The 16980-nt window shown below is 44.8% G+C and overlaps 2 protein-coding genes across 18 annotated transcripts in view; both read left to right on the plus strand.

Moving 5' to 3' along the window:
• The first annotated feature begins 264 nt into the window (after nucleotides 1-264).
• Nucleotides 265-13290, plus strand: ulk1a (unc-51 like autophagy activating kinase 1a). 11 transcript variants are annotated; one of them, XM_061768785.1, is made up of 27 exons: nucleotides 268-839; nucleotides 908-1000; nucleotides 1318-1359; nucleotides 3669-3701; nucleotides 3783-3819; nucleotides 5205-5378; nucleotides 5482-5555; nucleotides 5642-5743; nucleotides 6543-6601; nucleotides 7433-7515; nucleotides 7777-7827; nucleotides 7898-7986; nucleotides 8090-8228; nucleotides 8320-8380; nucleotides 8542-8634; nucleotides 8751-8867; nucleotides 8964-9100; nucleotides 9823-9923; nucleotides 10255-10364; nucleotides 10483-10598; nucleotides 10743-10868; nucleotides 11223-11377; nucleotides 11504-11676; nucleotides 11776-11894; nucleotides 12037-12194; nucleotides 12289-12424; nucleotides 12535-13290. In XM_061768785.1, the coding sequence occupies exons 1-27, from the start codon at nucleotides 726-728 to the stop codon at nucleotides 12576-12578; spliced, it is 2736 nt and encodes a 911-aa protein (XP_061624769.1). In that variant the 5' UTR covers nucleotides 268-725; the 3' UTR covers nucleotides 12579-13290. The 11 variants fall into 11 exon arrangements, with proteins under 11 accessions (XP_061624778.1, XP_061624769.1, XP_061624776.1 ...); XM_061768792.1 differs by having other exon boundaries at nucleotides 8755-8867; nucleotides 10524-10598; nucleotides 10767-10868; nucleotides 11501-11676; XM_061768788.1 differs by having other exon boundaries at nucleotides 269-839; nucleotides 8755-8867; nucleotides 10524-10598; nucleotides 11501-11676.
• A 370-nt stretch (nucleotides 13291-13660) lies between these two features.
• ep400 (E1A binding protein p400) overlaps nucleotides 13661-16980 on the plus strand; it is a 35558-nt gene continuing 32238 nt past the window's right edge. For 6 of the 7 annotated variants that reach the window (XM_061768798.1, XM_061768801.1, XM_061768800.1 and 3 more), the window contains exons 1-4: nucleotides 13662-13843; nucleotides 14672-16031; nucleotides 16475-16582; nucleotides 16673-16754. In XM_061768798.1, the coding sequence (XP_061624782.1) occupies nucleotides 14706-16031; nucleotides 16475-16582; nucleotides 16673-16754 (1516 nt within the window). In that variant the 5' untranslated portion in view covers nucleotides 13662-13843; nucleotides 14672-14705. Of the gene's footprint in view, nucleotides 13844-14671; nucleotides 16032-16474; nucleotides 16583-16672; nucleotides 16755-16980 lie in introns of all 7 variants that reach the window. The other variant, XM_061768805.1, reaches the window with a different exon arrangement.

Below are 16980 nucleotides of genomic sequence, written 5' to 3' on the forward strand. Positions count from 1 at the left end.
CTAATGTATGTGATTCCCTTTCTGAAAACTGCTTGTCTGTGCTCACTAATTTGACAGCATTCTTTCTTAAACTCAGTGTGATCGATGTGGAAACCTAAAAAAAAAAAAAAAACGTTTCTATCATACAGTTGTGTTTATGATTGATTATGTGCAGGCAGCACGGTCGCCTCATTTATTACATTTACACAACAAGTTGATAACTAACTACTTTTGAAATCAGAAACCAGTTTTGTTGCGCTTTGATTCCATTTATTTGAAAAGGGGGTGTCGCGATACGTATTGAACTGGACCCAAAAGCAGACTGAAGTCGATGAGAACGGTCGCTGAGGGTTTGCACGGTGCTTCGTAGGAACGAGGAACGGGGGGCGAGAGCGGGGACGCGACACAACACGAGAGGACGAGCCAGGTAGTGCACTTCACAGTTCACAGTTCGCGTGCTTCTCGTCGACGCCGGAGAATGCGTCATTTACAAGGTGTCATTGAAGGCAACGCCGCCCGAGCGCCGCAGCCGACTCTGCGCATGCGCAAAGCGAGCACGCACGAGCGACCGCATCGTTAAAAGGTGAGGAGGACACCGAGTTCACGCAACGTTATCGGCGCTGGCTCATTGCACGCGTGCCACACAAACTTCCAACTTCCATTCCAAAAAGAAAGACGACGTCGGTCTGTGTGGGTTTTGGTTTTTGTTCGCGGTGACATGAAAATGCCCGTGCTGTGACACTAAAATGGGATTTGTGGCTGCGTCCCTCATGGAGTCCGTCGGCACGTTTGAGTTCAGCAGGAAAGACCTGATTGGTCACGGTGCCTTTGCGGTGGTTTTCAAAGGACGACACAAGGAGGTAAACTTTCATGTCCGTCGCGTTCGGCCTTCATCGACGTAATATGTTCTCTTCTGTCGCTGCTCAAGAAACATGAGTGGGAAGTGGCTGTCAAGTGCATCAACAAGAAACATTTGGCCAAAGCCCATTCTCTACTTGGAAAAGAAATCCAAATACTAAAGGTATGTGTATGAATGCGCAAAAGGAGAGAACTGTCATGAGGGAATATGTCAGCGATCCCCGAGTAGTGTTACAAAGGGTCCGAGCGACATCACGGCGATCTATTTGGAGCCAAGTAGTCAGGTGTCGTTGACTCTCGCGAGGCCAAAGCATTCGCGGGCCTCATTTCTGTTTGCGGCCATATTTCGAAAATATGAAAGCGAACGCGATGAGACAAAAAGTCTGATTATTTTCAGGCGCGAACCCGTCTATTCGATACATTGATTTTGCAATCATGCCAAATATCCTCTTTGGGTGTTGTTGTTTCTTCCCCTTGCAGGAACTCAAGCATGAGAATATCGTGCGACTTCTCGACTATCAGGTGGGTTTGACTTTCTTTTGCACTTGACACGATTCTCATCGATTCTTTCCAACTGGGAGGAGCCACAAATACGGCACAGAATGTATTGTGATGCATTTGAGCTTCTTCGGTGAGCTTTCCAGCACCTAAAAGTGCACGTTCGAAAGCAGGCCCCGTGCAGCTGGGAAAAGGCCATTGCCACTTGTGCCACTTGTGCCACTTGTGCCACTTGCTCAGATGGGCCACAAACCAACGTGCGCCGTGAGCTAATCTCGTATTTGCAACAGATGGACGCCTCAACGATGGCTCGCACAAGTTGCGCACTTGAATGCCTGAGTTAAGATTATCCACTTTGGCTCAGGCTGCGGGACACTTTTGAGGCCGCTGATCACCTGTTGCTATTGTGATTTGCTCTGGATAATCCTCTTTTACGTTTGTCCCAAAGGCAAAGAGGAGGCAGCCTTTCCCCCTCTTCATCTGGCCGCCACGTGTCAGGGAGCCTGACAACTTATGCGCGTCAAGCTGGTACTTTGCGCCATCGCACAACTCGGCGTCACGTTTGACTTTTTTGCGTGTCGGTGAACAGAAGTAGTGGTTGGTTCGCGAGGAATGGCTTCGGGCACCCGTTGGCCCAAAACTGCGTCAACGTGGCTGACTGAATGCTTAATTCACTTAATACCGATGTACAGGCAAGAACTTAAATGCGCGACGTGCAAAAGTGGACCAATGAAGCTGAGATCTTTCTGTGACGATGTGTGTGTACCAACAAAGTCATTTCGCACATTCAACAACAACAAGAAGCCGTGGTTCACTGCCAAACTTAAGCAACTTCGCCAAGCTAAGGAGGACGCATACCGAAGCGGGGACGGGGCCGTGTATAATTGAGCTAGAAACCAGCTGACTAAAGAAATTAACATTGCAAAGAGGAACTATGCGGCAAAGTTGGAAAAACAGTTTAGCGCTAACGACTCTAAATCAGTCTGGCATGCATTCCAATCGCTGACCAATTACAAGCGACGATCCCCCCCAAAGCGGAGAACAATAGCACACTAGCCGACGACTTGAATACCGATTTGAAAAGGACACTTTCACACCCCACACCCACCCGGCCGCACCACCGACCAGAATCACACCACCGACTTCTGCGTCGACCATCCACGAACGGGATGCGAGACGCATCTTCAAACAACAAAAGATTAACAAAGCGGCAGGCCCGGACCTTGTGTCCCCATCCGGCCTCAAAGTCTACGTGGACCAGCTCGCTCCAGTCTTCACACAGATCTTCAATAGATCTCTGGAACTGTGCGAAGTACCATCCTGTTTCAAACGCTCCCACCATCATTCCAGTCCCCAAGAAACCTGCAATCTCGGGTCTAAATGACTACTGGCCTGTCACCTTGACATCTGTGGTCATGAAGTCCTTTGAACGTCTCATGCTGGACCACCTCAAGAGTGTCACAGGTCCCCTGGTGGACCCCCCCTGCGGTTTGCCTACCGAGCAAACAGGTCTGCGGATGATGCAGTCAACATGGGACTGCACTTCATCCTAGAACACTTCGACAGCGCAGGGACCTACGCGAGGATCCTGTTCGTGGACTTCAGCTCAGCGTTCAACACCATCATCCCTGAACTCCTTTCCTCCAAGCTTCTCCAGCTCAGCGTCTCGCCCGCCATCTGCCAGTGGATTTACAGCTTCCTGACGGGCAGGACACAGCAGGTGACATCAGCACCGGCCTCATCAAGGACGGTGACGAGTCTGCGTATCGACAGGAAGCGGAGCGGCCGGAGCTGTGGTGCGGCCGACGCAACCTGGAGTAGAAGTAGTAGAATCCTCTTTTATTGTCACGAACATGCATGCATGCACACCAAATTGGTTATGTGCATTTAACCCATCACGGTGAACACATACACACGTTAGTGGAACACACTGGAGCGGGGGGCAGCCGAAGCGCCCGGGGAGCATTTCGGGGTATCGGTGTCTCGCTCAAGGTCACCGCAGCCGTGAGTCCGGGGGATGTTGGCGGATGGTCCGCTCGGGGTCTTGAACCTCGGACCCCCACGGTGGCAGGCGATGATCTTAACCATTGGGCCAAAGTGTTCTCTGTCAATTGACCGTCTGTTGTCGTACTAGAGCGGCTCCGACTAGCGTAGACAAATTCCCTTGTGTGTTTTTTTTGGACATACTTGGCAAATAAAGATGATTCTGATGCTGATTGATGATATTGTTGCGGCGTGCGGTGTCAGCATTAAATGAAAGATGAGGTCATAATGGTACCGGAAGAAAGCAATTGTGCAAATTGGTTTGAAGCTGGATTTGTTTTCATCCACAGGAAATGGGCGGGTGTGTGTATCTGGTCATGGAGGTATGCGTAAAAGAAGCATAATGCGTTCCCTGACATGGCCGTGTGGTTCCAGTTCTCATACGACCTCTCTTGTCTTTACAGTATTGCAATGGCGGTGACCTGGCTGAGTACCTTCAATGTAAGTGTGTTCATATAGCTCGTATCAGTCGAACTTATTCTGCAACGCGTTACCAGCGGATCAGTGTGGCCTTGAACAGGCTTTGCTCTTTTTTTTTTTTTTTTTTTTTTTTGAGGTCTGGAGGTTGAGGATTAAATGCTCCCACATGTTCACGAGAAAAATGATCACTACTATCCCTAAACAAGATGAAAAATAAAAAAGCCCCGGAATTGCCTCGTGACGCATTCAGTATTTTCCAGCTTTTTTTTGTTCTTACTTTAGCCTCGTCATGTGCCAAATTGTCAGAATGACCAATCAACATTACTTATGACAGTCATGCTCTTCATCAGGTTTGATGACACTGCTCAGGACACACACTTGATGTTTCATTTGCTAAATTTAGCCAGTCAGTGTCGTCGTTTCAATGCTGATTCAAAGTGCTCGTGTAATTCTGTCGGCGTCTCCTATTTTGTAGACTTGACTGTTTTGCGTCCCTGCCAGCTATTTGCAGCACGCCACAGAGCACCCATGTGACCTCACCCATCTGTCACACACTTATCCTTGTCCTCTGCTGGAAAAACACCGGAGCCTTTCAAATGAAAACAAAATTCTCTCCCACAAAGTGTGACGTTAATGCGATCGGAGTTCTGCCTGAATGTTGCAATCGCGCTGGTCCTGTGTAAACAAACGTACGAACTGGAAAGTTGTCAGGAGTGAGATATTTGACATTGTGAAGTAAGAGTCTGAGTGACTTTAACACACTGCCTTCCTTTCCAAAAATAGTCAAAAGTGGTTCACAAAAAGAGTTTTTGAACCAGTTTTGTAGCAATTGCTGACCACCTCCAAAACTCATGTTCATTCCAAAATGAAAAGGCACTTGAGTTTTGGATAACGGAAAGTAGCCTTTCATAGGGCTCATTTGAATCTGTTTAACATTTGGATTTATGTTTTTTACTTTTTAATCAACCCCCCCCCTCCAAAAAAAAAGGATCATTATAATCATATAATGCCACATAAGCACAACGAGATCCCTCTGATGCTGTGGAAGCTTTCAAGGCTTCTGATGTTAGATGGGACTGCAAACGTGTTAGGAAAGCCTACTAGAACAGATGAACTTGATTTTGTTGTTAATTAGAGGCACTTTAATTAGTGGCGTGTGTGTGACGACTCCCAGAGTCAGTTGTACAGGTTAGAGGTCACACGCGCGCGCGCACACACACACACACACATATATATATAATTGGATACTAAGTAATTTAGCAGTGCTCCAAGGTGCTGGAAAAGCATTGACTTTGTTCTTGGAAAGCTTCAATTTGACTTTGGATGTTTATGAACCCTTGAAAATGTATTTCTGGACATTCCGTACACTTAAGGGAATTTGATAGCTCTGCATTTTCCTCCCTCAGCTAAAGGGACATTAAGCGAGGACACAATCCGAGTTTTCTTCCAGCAGATCGCTCAGGCCATGAAGGTGCTACAGAGCAAAGGCATCCTTCACAGGGACTTGAAACCACAGAACATCTTGCTCTGCCACCCAAAGGGACGGAGGTCCAGTTCCATCAACACCAGTGTCAAGATAGGTAGAGACTCAGCACTCACCTCACCCGTGGTGAGGTGCAGCCACGTCGTATGCAACACGCTATAATGTGCTGTTCACCTCTGAAATTCTCTCCACCCCCGCAGCTGACTTTGGCTTTGCGCGCTATCTTCAGACAAACACCATGGCAGCGACACTGTGCGGCTCTCCCATGTACATGGTGAGTTTGCAACGTCTCCGCATTGCGTCATGCGCTCGCTCACGAGTTGTAGTGGCACTGAGCTGTTGGAGTGTGTCCGGACGCAGGCTCCCGAGGTCATCACGTCCCACAAATATGATGCCAAAGCCGATCTGTGGAGCATAGGCACCATTATCTACCAGTGTCTGACTGGAAAGGCGCCATTTCATGTGAGTACTCGTGCGCTTGTACAAATCACGTTAACGTCAATCACCTCCTGTGTGCCTTTTGAAACGCCGTTGGCCGGAGTCCTTTACATAATAGCGCGTCAATCTGCTTTGCGATCCGCACAGTTCCTAGAAAGGATCTTCTCGTAATTGTCAACACAAAAGTGAACCTGATGCATCCTTTCGGAAACACACAAACATGATCTAACGCACACCGACTGCCCGGGCTCCAGTGTTATGTGGCCAAAACTGAATGTTCATTCGGAAAGACCCTTGTTTACAGGGCGGGTGCTTGTGAGCCTCGAGTAAATATTGTTACACGACCCCCGCTTTTACGTGGCTGCGCAGATGAAACCGCTATTTGTGGATTGCTTCCACTTATATTGATGGGTAAAGGGAGACCGTGGCACTTGGCCTGATTTTGAAACATCTTTCATACAGTTGAGGAAGTAACATCCTCTATTTATACTGGTTGTTTTCCTAGATATGTAGAAGGAGGTTTTTGATTTTGGCAGATCAGCGGGATTTGAAAAGTGCTGAGGTCAGTGTAAGGTTATCAGATGCCGTCAATTTATCAAGCAGCTTCACTCATTGCACTTCCCCGAGGTGAATTGTCAAATACTCGGTGTGTGGACGACATGGCGCAATGCAATGTTTCGGTCAAACGCGTTGGACCATTCGCACGCAAACAATATTATCGCAGTGAGAGGTATTGTGGAAATAGTTTGACATGTGACCGTGATTCTGAGTCCTCATGCGTATCGAGTTATGTCTTTGTAAACACAATTGTATTTTCGTATAGGCGAACACACCACAGGAACTCCGCCTCTTCTATGAATGCAACAGAACCCTTGTACCAAGGTCGGTGCGCCTTTTGGACGCTACGCTATATCTACTGTCCTTACAGTATATGAATATATATATATACTATCCATACAACTGACAGCACAAGAGTTGTCAAAACAGAATGTACAAAAACTCCATTGGGCTGCCGTGTTTAGCATGAATTGTGCAATTTCTTAAGAATGACATCCTTGACTTTGCCAGTTTGTGTTGCTTTTGGCCATGCTGATCTCATACTAAAATAAAGCCAGTGATAAGCTGGCCAAATGTGTGAGGAGGCATGGTTTGTTGTTTTCTTGGGACTTTCTATATATAACCTGTTTGGCGCTGCCAGCTAGTGGTCTGCACCGCTATCATTTTCCATGTGACCCACAAAACGCTGCCTACATAAACACACACACACACACACGAGCACTCGGACGCGCACACACGGCCGGCAAAGACTGTAGCCTGTAGTATGTTAATGCTAAAGGCTTTTGTCCTGAAGCTATAAGACAAGACACATTTTACAGCTCACTTTGTTGGGGGGGGGGGGGGGGACAAAACAATAAATGGATATGGCCTTTAACACCACATGAACGCGTATAGTGCACGCACGGTGAGCACACTGCAGCATGAAATACCAAAATCCTGGAACTCAATTAAGACCGGACTGGCATGCATCACTTGCTGAATAAACAGAATGGAATGTTTCACCGTCTTGAAGGAGTTCATGTATTCGTCTTTTTAATAACATAGAGAAGCTCCAAGCAGTCTCATGTCAATGTTAGCTCAATTTAGTTTTTTGTAGAGGATTCATTGTATACATCTATGTTTGTATAAAAATGTCTTGTTTGGTCTTTACCGCAGCATCCCGAAGGAGACGTCAAGTGACCTCAGACAGCTACTGTTGGGACTTCTTCAGAGAAACCACAAGGATAGGATCAGCTTTGGTAAACATCTGTCTTATTCAAATGGCGTGACTTTTCATCATTCTTACATTTGAGGAGAATTATTGACCAGACCTACTGTCGTTGTAAATTCACTACAGCCAGTTACTTGCGGACACACCCACATGTCCACTCGCCATTGCTCTGTCACTAACCATTTATTACAAAACCAAATGTGTTTTAATTGACTTCCCAAAAGCATGTTCATGTACAGTATGTCAGCGTTGTAACTTCACTTATCCAACTCCCTCTTTGCTTTGGCAGATGAGTTTTTCCGTCATCCTTTCTTGGAAACGAGCTGGGCCTCTAGAAAGTGTACGTACTCTTATCTCGCTCGGTTTGAGTGTACTCGCCATCCTACAACAAGCGCGTTGTTTTTCAACAGGTTCTCCAGCTCCGACGCGCTTCTATCCCAGTTCCGCCTCAGGCAGCTCCTCTAGCAGCTCCTCCGCATCCCATCCAGCCTCTCCTCAAGTGGGTACATCTCTTTGCAAACAAAAGTGTCCCTTTAAACATTTGTGTCCCATTTCTTCATTTTTCTTCCCGAATTGAAATCACTTTGCATATCATTTCTCAGCTTCGCTGTCAGACCAAATTGAAAAACTCTCCTGTGCCGGATATTGTTGTCTTCCAGTTGAGAGAAATCGCCAATCGAGACAGCAGGAATAGTTCATCTTTCACTGAAGACTATGTCATGGTACATCCCGAGTCTCCTGGTAAGAATTGCACTCACGCGGCACCTCGTCTTCGGACACTTATTTATTTCCAAAGGACAACTTTCCTATGTCTTGTTTCACTGCGTCACAGGTGAGTACGCGTCTGAGGAAGACGGTGGCTCACCCATTGAAGGCTGCCTAATATACGCTAGGTGAGTCTGGGGCATTATATTCAACGGACCTTGAAGTTTCAAGTTTAGTACCCGAGTGTCAAGTGCAAGTAGGCCACAGAGAAACTTTCATTCATCCATTGATTTCATTTCCATGGGGACATACTGTATCTAATGATGAAATATTTGTGGCATTTTCTCAGCAGAAGCCCGCTGATGACAGAGAGAGTTCTCGAAGCAGTTGGCAGGACACCTCCCTCCTCTCCCGTGTTGCAGCGTCACGCCAAGCCTTCTGGGTGAGCCCGTCCGGGATGGCTTTCGTTAGCCTAAAAATGAAGGCTTCACCGATCCGACTCCTCCTCTCGTTGCTCTGTACTGTATGTGCCTTTTTGTCACACTTTCCTCCATGCAGGAAGCCTGCGCTGTGTGACCGCAGCCGTTCAGAGCCTATTCCCGTCCCGACTCAGATCCAGAACTTCCGGCGTATGGAGCAGCATCTGCGAGCTTCAGGCTCACCAGGCTCCACCATGTACAGTCTATAGAGCCGCTCCACTGTCTTCTCTCTTTAAATATCACTCTCGGGAGATTCCCCGTTAGCGGCCTAACTGTTTCACACATCCTCCAGGGTCCGCCTCTGTTATCCTGGATCGAGTGAAAGTTCTTCACCATGCAGAGGATGTGGATCTCACGATGCCTGCATTGCCGCCTACTCCTCAAGTCCCACTAGAAAAGGAGCCCAGGCACTCCGGTCCTCCCCGCGTGGTAGGAATCAATCCACCGCTGCACGTCCAAACACAATCGATCAGTGGTTCTCAAACTTTGGACACCAAGGACCGTCTCCAAAAAGTCTTGGCCCACCATGATGACAAACATTAAAATACAGTTATGTAGTAGACCCAAGTTCTCATTAAAAAAGAAATAAATAAATACAATGAAGAGACGTTTTGTTCTTAAAAATGATCTTCCTTATTGTATTACTGCCACTGTAACATTACGCACAGTTTGACCATTAGGAGTGCTCTTAAATATATGGGGGGGGGGGCTACTCATGACTCCCTTAAAATGTAAAATGTTATCTTAAACGCTACTTGAAATATTTTTTTTTAAAACAAGAGTTCTTAAGGATACATGCTGTATCCTGTATGTGCTTAAAAGTTAAATACAACTGAACAGTTCTTGAAAAATGTATTGTACTTGAAAAGTAAATATTTTACTATACTGGATTAAAAAAAAAAAAAAAAGGTTTGAACAGGTTGTATTCATACCTCCAAGCTTCATTCTCATATGTTTCATGTTTTAAAAGTACATTTTTCTTACGCTTTAATTCAGTGATTCATTCTCATACCACTAATGGTACTTGTATTACACTTTGAGAATCACTGCAGTAAATGGTAAATTGACAATGATGTACAGAACAATATGTACAAGAAGTTGTAAATGAAAGTTTCCCAGGTGCGTGATCCCTTGGATATTCTGTAATCTAGTGGGAACTACCCCGAGGACTTCGGAGCAGACTCTACCTCGTAGTACAAGAACCGGATGGGCCGCAGAGTCTCCAGACAAGAGGGACAGCCCCAGCCACAAGGTCAGACTTGAGGCACAAACGCAACATTTTCCCAAAGATTCTCTATATTAGAATTAGAATATAGAAAAACCGATGCAATCAAACATGAATTTTAATCTTATCATTGTGCACTCAAGCCACGTTGTGTATTTTTTAGACATTCAATAAATCAACTTTAAAAGGAGGAAAAATATTAGTATTTGATGTTCATGCAAATGCAAGCTAGCTATTTAACCAAGCTGAATTAAAAAGCTACAAGAGGCAAATGATACTGTGGTGATTCAGTTTATGTGTTGCTTATTTCTATTCTTCAATTTTTTTCTTTTTTTTGCTTTTGTTTTTTTCCAAGCAGGACAATTCACGCAGGACGATGTTGTCAGACCTGCGTAGCCCTAGCCTTCCTCCCGCTTCCCTCACCAACCGCAGCAGTAAACCCTCCGACAAAAGAGGGCAGTTTCAAAGGTCAGAACAAGTTGTTATTGTCTGCAGTAGCAGAAGTAAGAATAGGTAACAGATTATTCCGTTTAATAAATGATTAATTCTTCACTTCACTGCCTGTCTATATGTATTGAATGACCAGATCACAGAACTTTGGCAGACTCTCTGACATTTTGCTTAAAGATGCATTCGGAGCTCAACTTCTTGAACGGAGGAGTAATGAAAGCTTATGCCATGAAAGGACGGTGGACTTTGCAGGTATGGGCCTTAACTTGTTAATTCAACCCCGATGATATTTGGTGTGGACACAGACAACAATAATAGTATGGCCAAGAACTGCCTGCATTTGATTGGACTGTTCTGTCGTTCTGTCCTTGCAACGCAACGTATTTAAACGTTTAGCTCCACCTGCTGGCTTCCATACAGGATTTGTGGCATCGGGTAGCCCACCGGCTGCAGTCTTCTCCTTGGGTTCTCCAGCTACTGGAAACACTCCTCCTGATCCCATGTTCCCAAGGATGCTGACAGGTATTGTTGAGTGAATTGAACGTGGCTTTTTGGCATGGATATTTGGATGACTTCTACCTACAGCCATAGGTTAATCTTCAAAACAAAAATGCCCTTAATGTCAATAGGAAAGGTAGCAGGATCACCCACTGTGAGGCAATGACAAATTGACATATATTTGGATTTTTTATTTTATTTTTTTTATGCCCTGAAAGACAGAGTCACCATTAAATATTAGCTTCTGATTGATATACATTTACCTATGTAGTGTAAAGTGACCCAGTAACAAAAACTCTCTTCCAAATGCAAGCTGTTTCTCACCGGATGTTTCAGCTGTGTATTTTTTTTGCATTTTATTTTTTTTTATTAATGCAGGCTCGCCCAGCTGCATTACCACCGCCTGGTTGCTCAGCAGTCCCCTTCATTGTCAAAGAAGCTGTAGAAGCAGCGAGACTGAAGCCGTGGATGTCACTCCACACTGCAGTTTGGTCTTTTGTCCACCTGAGCTACCAGAAGATACGCTAATGGAGGTATTTTGTGAAAGGGAATGCTGAAAGTAGTTTTATCACTGAGGTAGCTCAACTTGTAACTGAGCTTCCTCTCGTCACTAACAATGCTTTATGCATTTGATTTATTTTTTTTTCTCCCCACAGCAGGTCCATACAGATGCTCTGAGTGACCTCCAGTTCACACTGGCTTTTGTGCACTGTATCACGGAATTGGCTTCTTCCAAGGACCCTGTGCTGGATCCCATCAGCAGCCCTGAGGTTTCCTTTTCAAAACACAGTCTGTTGACAGATCAAATAAGCCTCTTAAGTCGAGAATGGAGGTCAGCACTGTGATTCTACCATTTTCTTAATGCTCACAGTACCACTCTTCTGCTGACAAATCACCGAGAACGCCTTGTGATCTCATGTTCTCCTTGCAGCTATGCAGAACAGTTATTGTTGTACTTGAAAGCGGTGGAGTCTCTGTCAACAGCTCTGCACAAGGCCAAAGAAAATATCCAGCAAGGGCGACTGCTTCCTTCAACTACGGTCAAACAAGGTTTGGTATTGTCACCTTCGTTAATCTGTCAATTGGTTCATTTCATATGGATTTTCTACACATAGCGATGTCTGAATATAAGCCATTGGGTCTGCTTAATAATAATAATGAATTATTATTCATTTGTGTCTGCTGTGTGAAGTGCTTAGAAAGCTGAATGAGTTGTACAAGAGCTGCGTTACTTGCTGTCGCTCCCTGAGTGATCGGCTGCAGAGTTTTTTAATGGACAAACAGAAGCTTATGGATCGCTTCAATGGCCTCACGGCAGAAAAGCTCATCTATTGCCACACTGTGCACATGGTGAGCTCCCCCCCCCCCCCTCACTCACAAATGATGTACTGCTTATGTTGCATCACTGTCTCAGCCTGGTTGCGTGTTTTCAAATTGCATTCAGGTACAGTCTGCAGCTTTAGATGAGATGTTCCACTGTGGTACAGAAATCGTTCAGCGCTACCATAAAGCTCTTCTGCTTCTGGAGGGTCTGTCCCGGTTCGTCACAGAGGAAAAGGATATTGACAGTATAAAAAGATGTACGCGTGAACAAGATCACTACGCTGTTACTTTTCCGGCAAACCTTTAATGCTTGGACTTTATTGGTTGTTGTTAGCTTGAGTCAAAATGTCTATCTCTGTTTTCCCAGGCAAGCAGTGTATTGAAGGACGCCTCTCTGCTCTGCAAACTTAGCACTGTCCAAAGGGCCGTAGTACTGCCTTCACAGAAAATGTGTTGTCATTCCGCATCCACCTCATTGCTGCAACGCAGAGAGAGGATAGATGCTCCTGTTGATGTACACGAGCACTTTTATCTTTCTCAAGGGAACGACCACTGGAGCGCCTGCTCCGAGCACACAGTCCAGCGTCTGAAATCCCGACATATGCACAGAAGACTTGACCTCCTTGGGTCTGAGCTTGAAGAGTGAGAGTTTATAATCACTGTTTTGATGAGACCGATGTTTTGCTTAGTATTTGTTACATACCTTTTGTTTTTGTGTGTTTTGCACATGGAATTGTCCAATCATGTTGTACTTGAAACAAAGTTTATTTTTTGGTGTTTACTAAAAAGTTAAGTAACAAACAGGAGTCAAATGAGGCTGAATGATATGACCAACTATTGTGATTGTGTAGCTATAATAGTGCCTTCTTCAAGTCGGATTCACGTGATATTTAGTTTTAATTGAATATGTAAATGACACACTGTTACTTTTATTATGACTCAAGTGATGTTATTTATTATATTTAGGTTTACTGCATGGCAGGTTTTTGTACTGTATGTTTACACGGTTTTCTTTTACGGAAATTTGACCTTAAAGAGGTATGTATTGCGTGGAGAAGCACTTTGCTTATATGTAAATGAACTGATGTATGATTCTTGCTTAAAACGTGTGAAGAATTAAAAAAAAAAAAAAAAAAAAAGATGTTTGAGTTGTTTCTATTTTCTCCAGGTTTTTAATGGTCTGTCAGGTTTGCAAAAGGAAGCTGTTAAAGCTTGTAAACACCCCAAATCTGTAATGAATATAAATCATATTTATTGACAAACCCACCATTACCCACAATTTTGATTGACTGAAGGCGACTGTGTCACAAGGCACAAAATATTGATCACATAATGTGTTACCTGGCTAGTGTTTTGTGAATTTTAATCGAATCCCATGCGAGTGGGATGACATTTTTTCCCCTTATTTATCCATTTGTTTGCACGGTGGACACAAAATATTTAAAACGAAGAGACAAACTGTGCTTGTTCTCAACTTCCTGTAAAACAGAACTAAATCCGGGTTAAGTCATAGGTCGCTGTGGTCGCCATGTTGCTCAATGAAATTAGCTTCCAACATTGAGTATCTGATAGCAATATTGTAACGTTTATGTTCGCCGTATTACATTTGTTGCTACATTTGTATGGTTCTAAAATGACGTAGGGAATATTAAACGACAAAAGAGGCCCTATACCATGTAAGTAATGCTGTATATACGGTTTAATATATTCGTAAATGTTGCCCTTCTAGCAATAACAAGCTAACGCTATTAGCATTTACTAGCACGCATACAATTGCGAGTGTAATTGTATGGGCTGAAATAGCACAAATAGCCTTGTAGCAGGTCTAGCTATTTATTATATACAGTTTATGTGCACTATCGTTAAATCCCAACTCTCAAAGTTGGCAAATATGCGGGGTTATTAACAGCGGACTGTTGCATGTACTGCACACCGGGTTGCCAGTGCTAACGTTACGCCCCTGAGCGATATCGTTATTTTGACAGAAGCTACCGTAAATAAAAACACCATAACAGTGAAATTGTCAATATCGCGATGTCATTATTGTATGCATCTTTTTGAGACTAATACAAACTCATATCTGTTGTTGGCTACTGCAATTTATATAAATACAATCCTTACTTCATACACCCCCTATGTAAGTTTATTGCTGTTAATAAAAATGCCGGGCCAGATAATTTTACCTTTTTGTCAAACAAAATTTCACGTTTCACCAACTTTTAATGAGAAGCAAATGAACTGTGGGTACGATGTGTGATATTGTTGTCGGATTACTGCTATTGATGATGTACAGCATAGTATTGTGGTTGCAACAATGCTTTTTAAGCATTACTCATATTGATCACGTAATCCCACTTTTTTAAAGATAAATTGACATAAATATAAACCTATTTAAACTAGTAGACTATTTAAATGCTTACTATATAGATTTATAGTATACTTGACTCACAAAAAAGCCAATTCTTTATTTTTATTTTATGTCTTTATTTTTTTCATCTCCACAGATTATTGAGCTAACTAGTGTAACACTGTCACGCAATGCACCATGGAAGTGGGTCACAGAACATTCAACGACAACTCCAGAGATCCAAGTCTGTTAGTGGTGCAGAAGTTGAGGATCAGCAGCCGCAAGCGACCATGGCAACGTCGCAGCAGCAAACCACAGTTACTCACCCTCAGTCTCCCGTGACCACGTTTTCTTCTGCTGCCAGCCCATCGGCGCCTCAATCTCCCAATTATCAGATAATCATGAGTCGCAGCCCAGTCACTGGTCAGAACATGAACATCACTTTACAAAATGTGGGACAGATGGTGACCGGCAACCAGCAGATTACCCTCACCCCGCTTCCCATCCAAACCCCAGCATCCCCTGGCTTCCAGCATACAACACCACAATGGAGGTTTGAGCACGCTCCATCTTCCTACATTCAGGTCGCGTCTCCTTTACCCCAACCCATGCAGCCGCAAAGTCCCACCCAGCACAGCCCCGTATCACTGCAAGGCGTCGCGAGGCCCGGAGCCCCCGCATCTTCTCTTGCTGTGTGCGGACAGAGTCCGACACGGTTTGTGGAGGCGGGTATGTTAGTGCGGCAAATCAGTTTAGGCAGTCCATCGGGAAGTGGTCATTTTGTACACCAGGACGGCACAGGGCTGGCCCAGATTGCAGCCGGGACTACTGGTCAAATACAACTGTCTTCTCCAGCAGCACCAGGTTCTGTTAGGGAACGCCGTCTTTCTCAGCCTCACTCACAGACTGGAGGCACCATTCACCACCTTGGACCTCAAAATCCCGTGGCTACCAGTACTGCTCTCTCTACTTTGGGGAGCCCTGGACACATTACCACTTCTAACCTACCTCCACAGATCAGCAGCATCATAAAAGGACAGCTCGCACGCACCGTGATATTTGATAAGACTCCACAGGGTGTAGTTGCTGCAGTTGGATCCACATCCACAGCATCTTTTAGTATACCTTCCACAATCCCACCCTCCAGCTCCTCCCTCACCAGTTCAGCGCAAGCAAATGCCAACAATCCTCTTGCAGTCACCACCACTGCAGTAGGCACTGTTAAAAAGCAGTTTCCCAAGAGGTTCGAGGAGATTGCTCCTTCCACTCCAGAGATTGCCCAGCTACGCAAACAGTGCTTAGAGCACCATGCCAAGAGGATGGAGAGTTTAAAGGAGGTGTTCAAAGAATACCTTATAGAACTCTTCTTTCTGCAGCATCTCCAAGGAAATATGATGGACTACTTGGCTTTCAAAAAGAAGCCTTGTGTTCCCTTATTTACCTACTTACGACAGAACGACTTGGACCTGGAAGAGGATGAAGAAGAGGAGGAACAGTCCAAGGTCATCAACGATGAGGTATTGCATGAACAAGAATTTAGTGTGTGTTCAAGTAAACGTTACCCTTTTAAATATGTCAATAGTGCTCCAACAAAGGGGAACTAAACCCAAATTAAATTTTTCCAAGAATACGTTGAATGTGCCACCACAAGTCTAAATACTTTATTCTGATTGCTATTGAGTTTGTGGAATAAGAATTCAACATATTAATTCAGCAATTTTCATTCATCTCAGGGGGCCGCCATGTTTGGGAATATCGCCCTCTGCTGTCGACCAAAATTAATGTCACAACTGCTCTTGCGCTTGTGTTGCGTACTTCACATGACCAAACCTGAAAAGTGGGTAGCGGACTCTCCGTGTATGCTGCGATTAATCAGAATACTAGTGGGGGCACATACAAAGTATTCTCGAGGGGGTTGGGGGGAGGGTTTAAGTTTCCCCTTGAAACTTTTGCTTCTCAGGTAAAAGTTGTCACAGGAAAAGATGGCCAAGCAGTGACGCCTGTTGCCATAGCAACACAGCTTCCTCCCAATGTATCTGCGGCGTTCTCTGCCCAGCAGCAGTTTCAGGTAATAGATGCGATCTTTGTATGGTACACTATCTGCAGCGGATTGTCTCTAGCTAAGCAGGACATCTGCCTTGAATTTCTTGTGGGACAGGGACTCCAAGGACCAGCTGGCACGCTTGCCAACCCCGCAGACATGGATGCCTTCAAGAGGCAACAGGCTCTGGTGCAAGCAGGTAGGGCGAGGATCGAAAACTCCTGTGTCTGTTGCTTTTTTCCCCCCCCCGTTTGCTTTGTTTTTTGTTCTTTTTCTTTTCTGCCTTTAATTGCTTCTGCTTTTAGATATTTGGCATCCTCTACTAGCGCTCTATGTTGAAGTCTTTTCTTCGAGGAAGGAGAGGTGGTCCTTGAGGTCTTCCGAAGGTCATTGCCCTGTGCAGAGTACTCTTTTTCCCCGTTATG

Source organism: Phyllopteryx taeniolatus, chromosome 3 (genome assembly GCF_024500385.1).
Source record: "Phyllopteryx taeniolatus isolate TA_2022b chromosome 3, UOR_Ptae_1.2, whole genome shotgun sequence".
Lineage (NCBI taxonomy): Eukaryota > Metazoa > Chordata > Actinopteri > Syngnathiformes > Syngnathidae > Phyllopteryx > Phyllopteryx taeniolatus.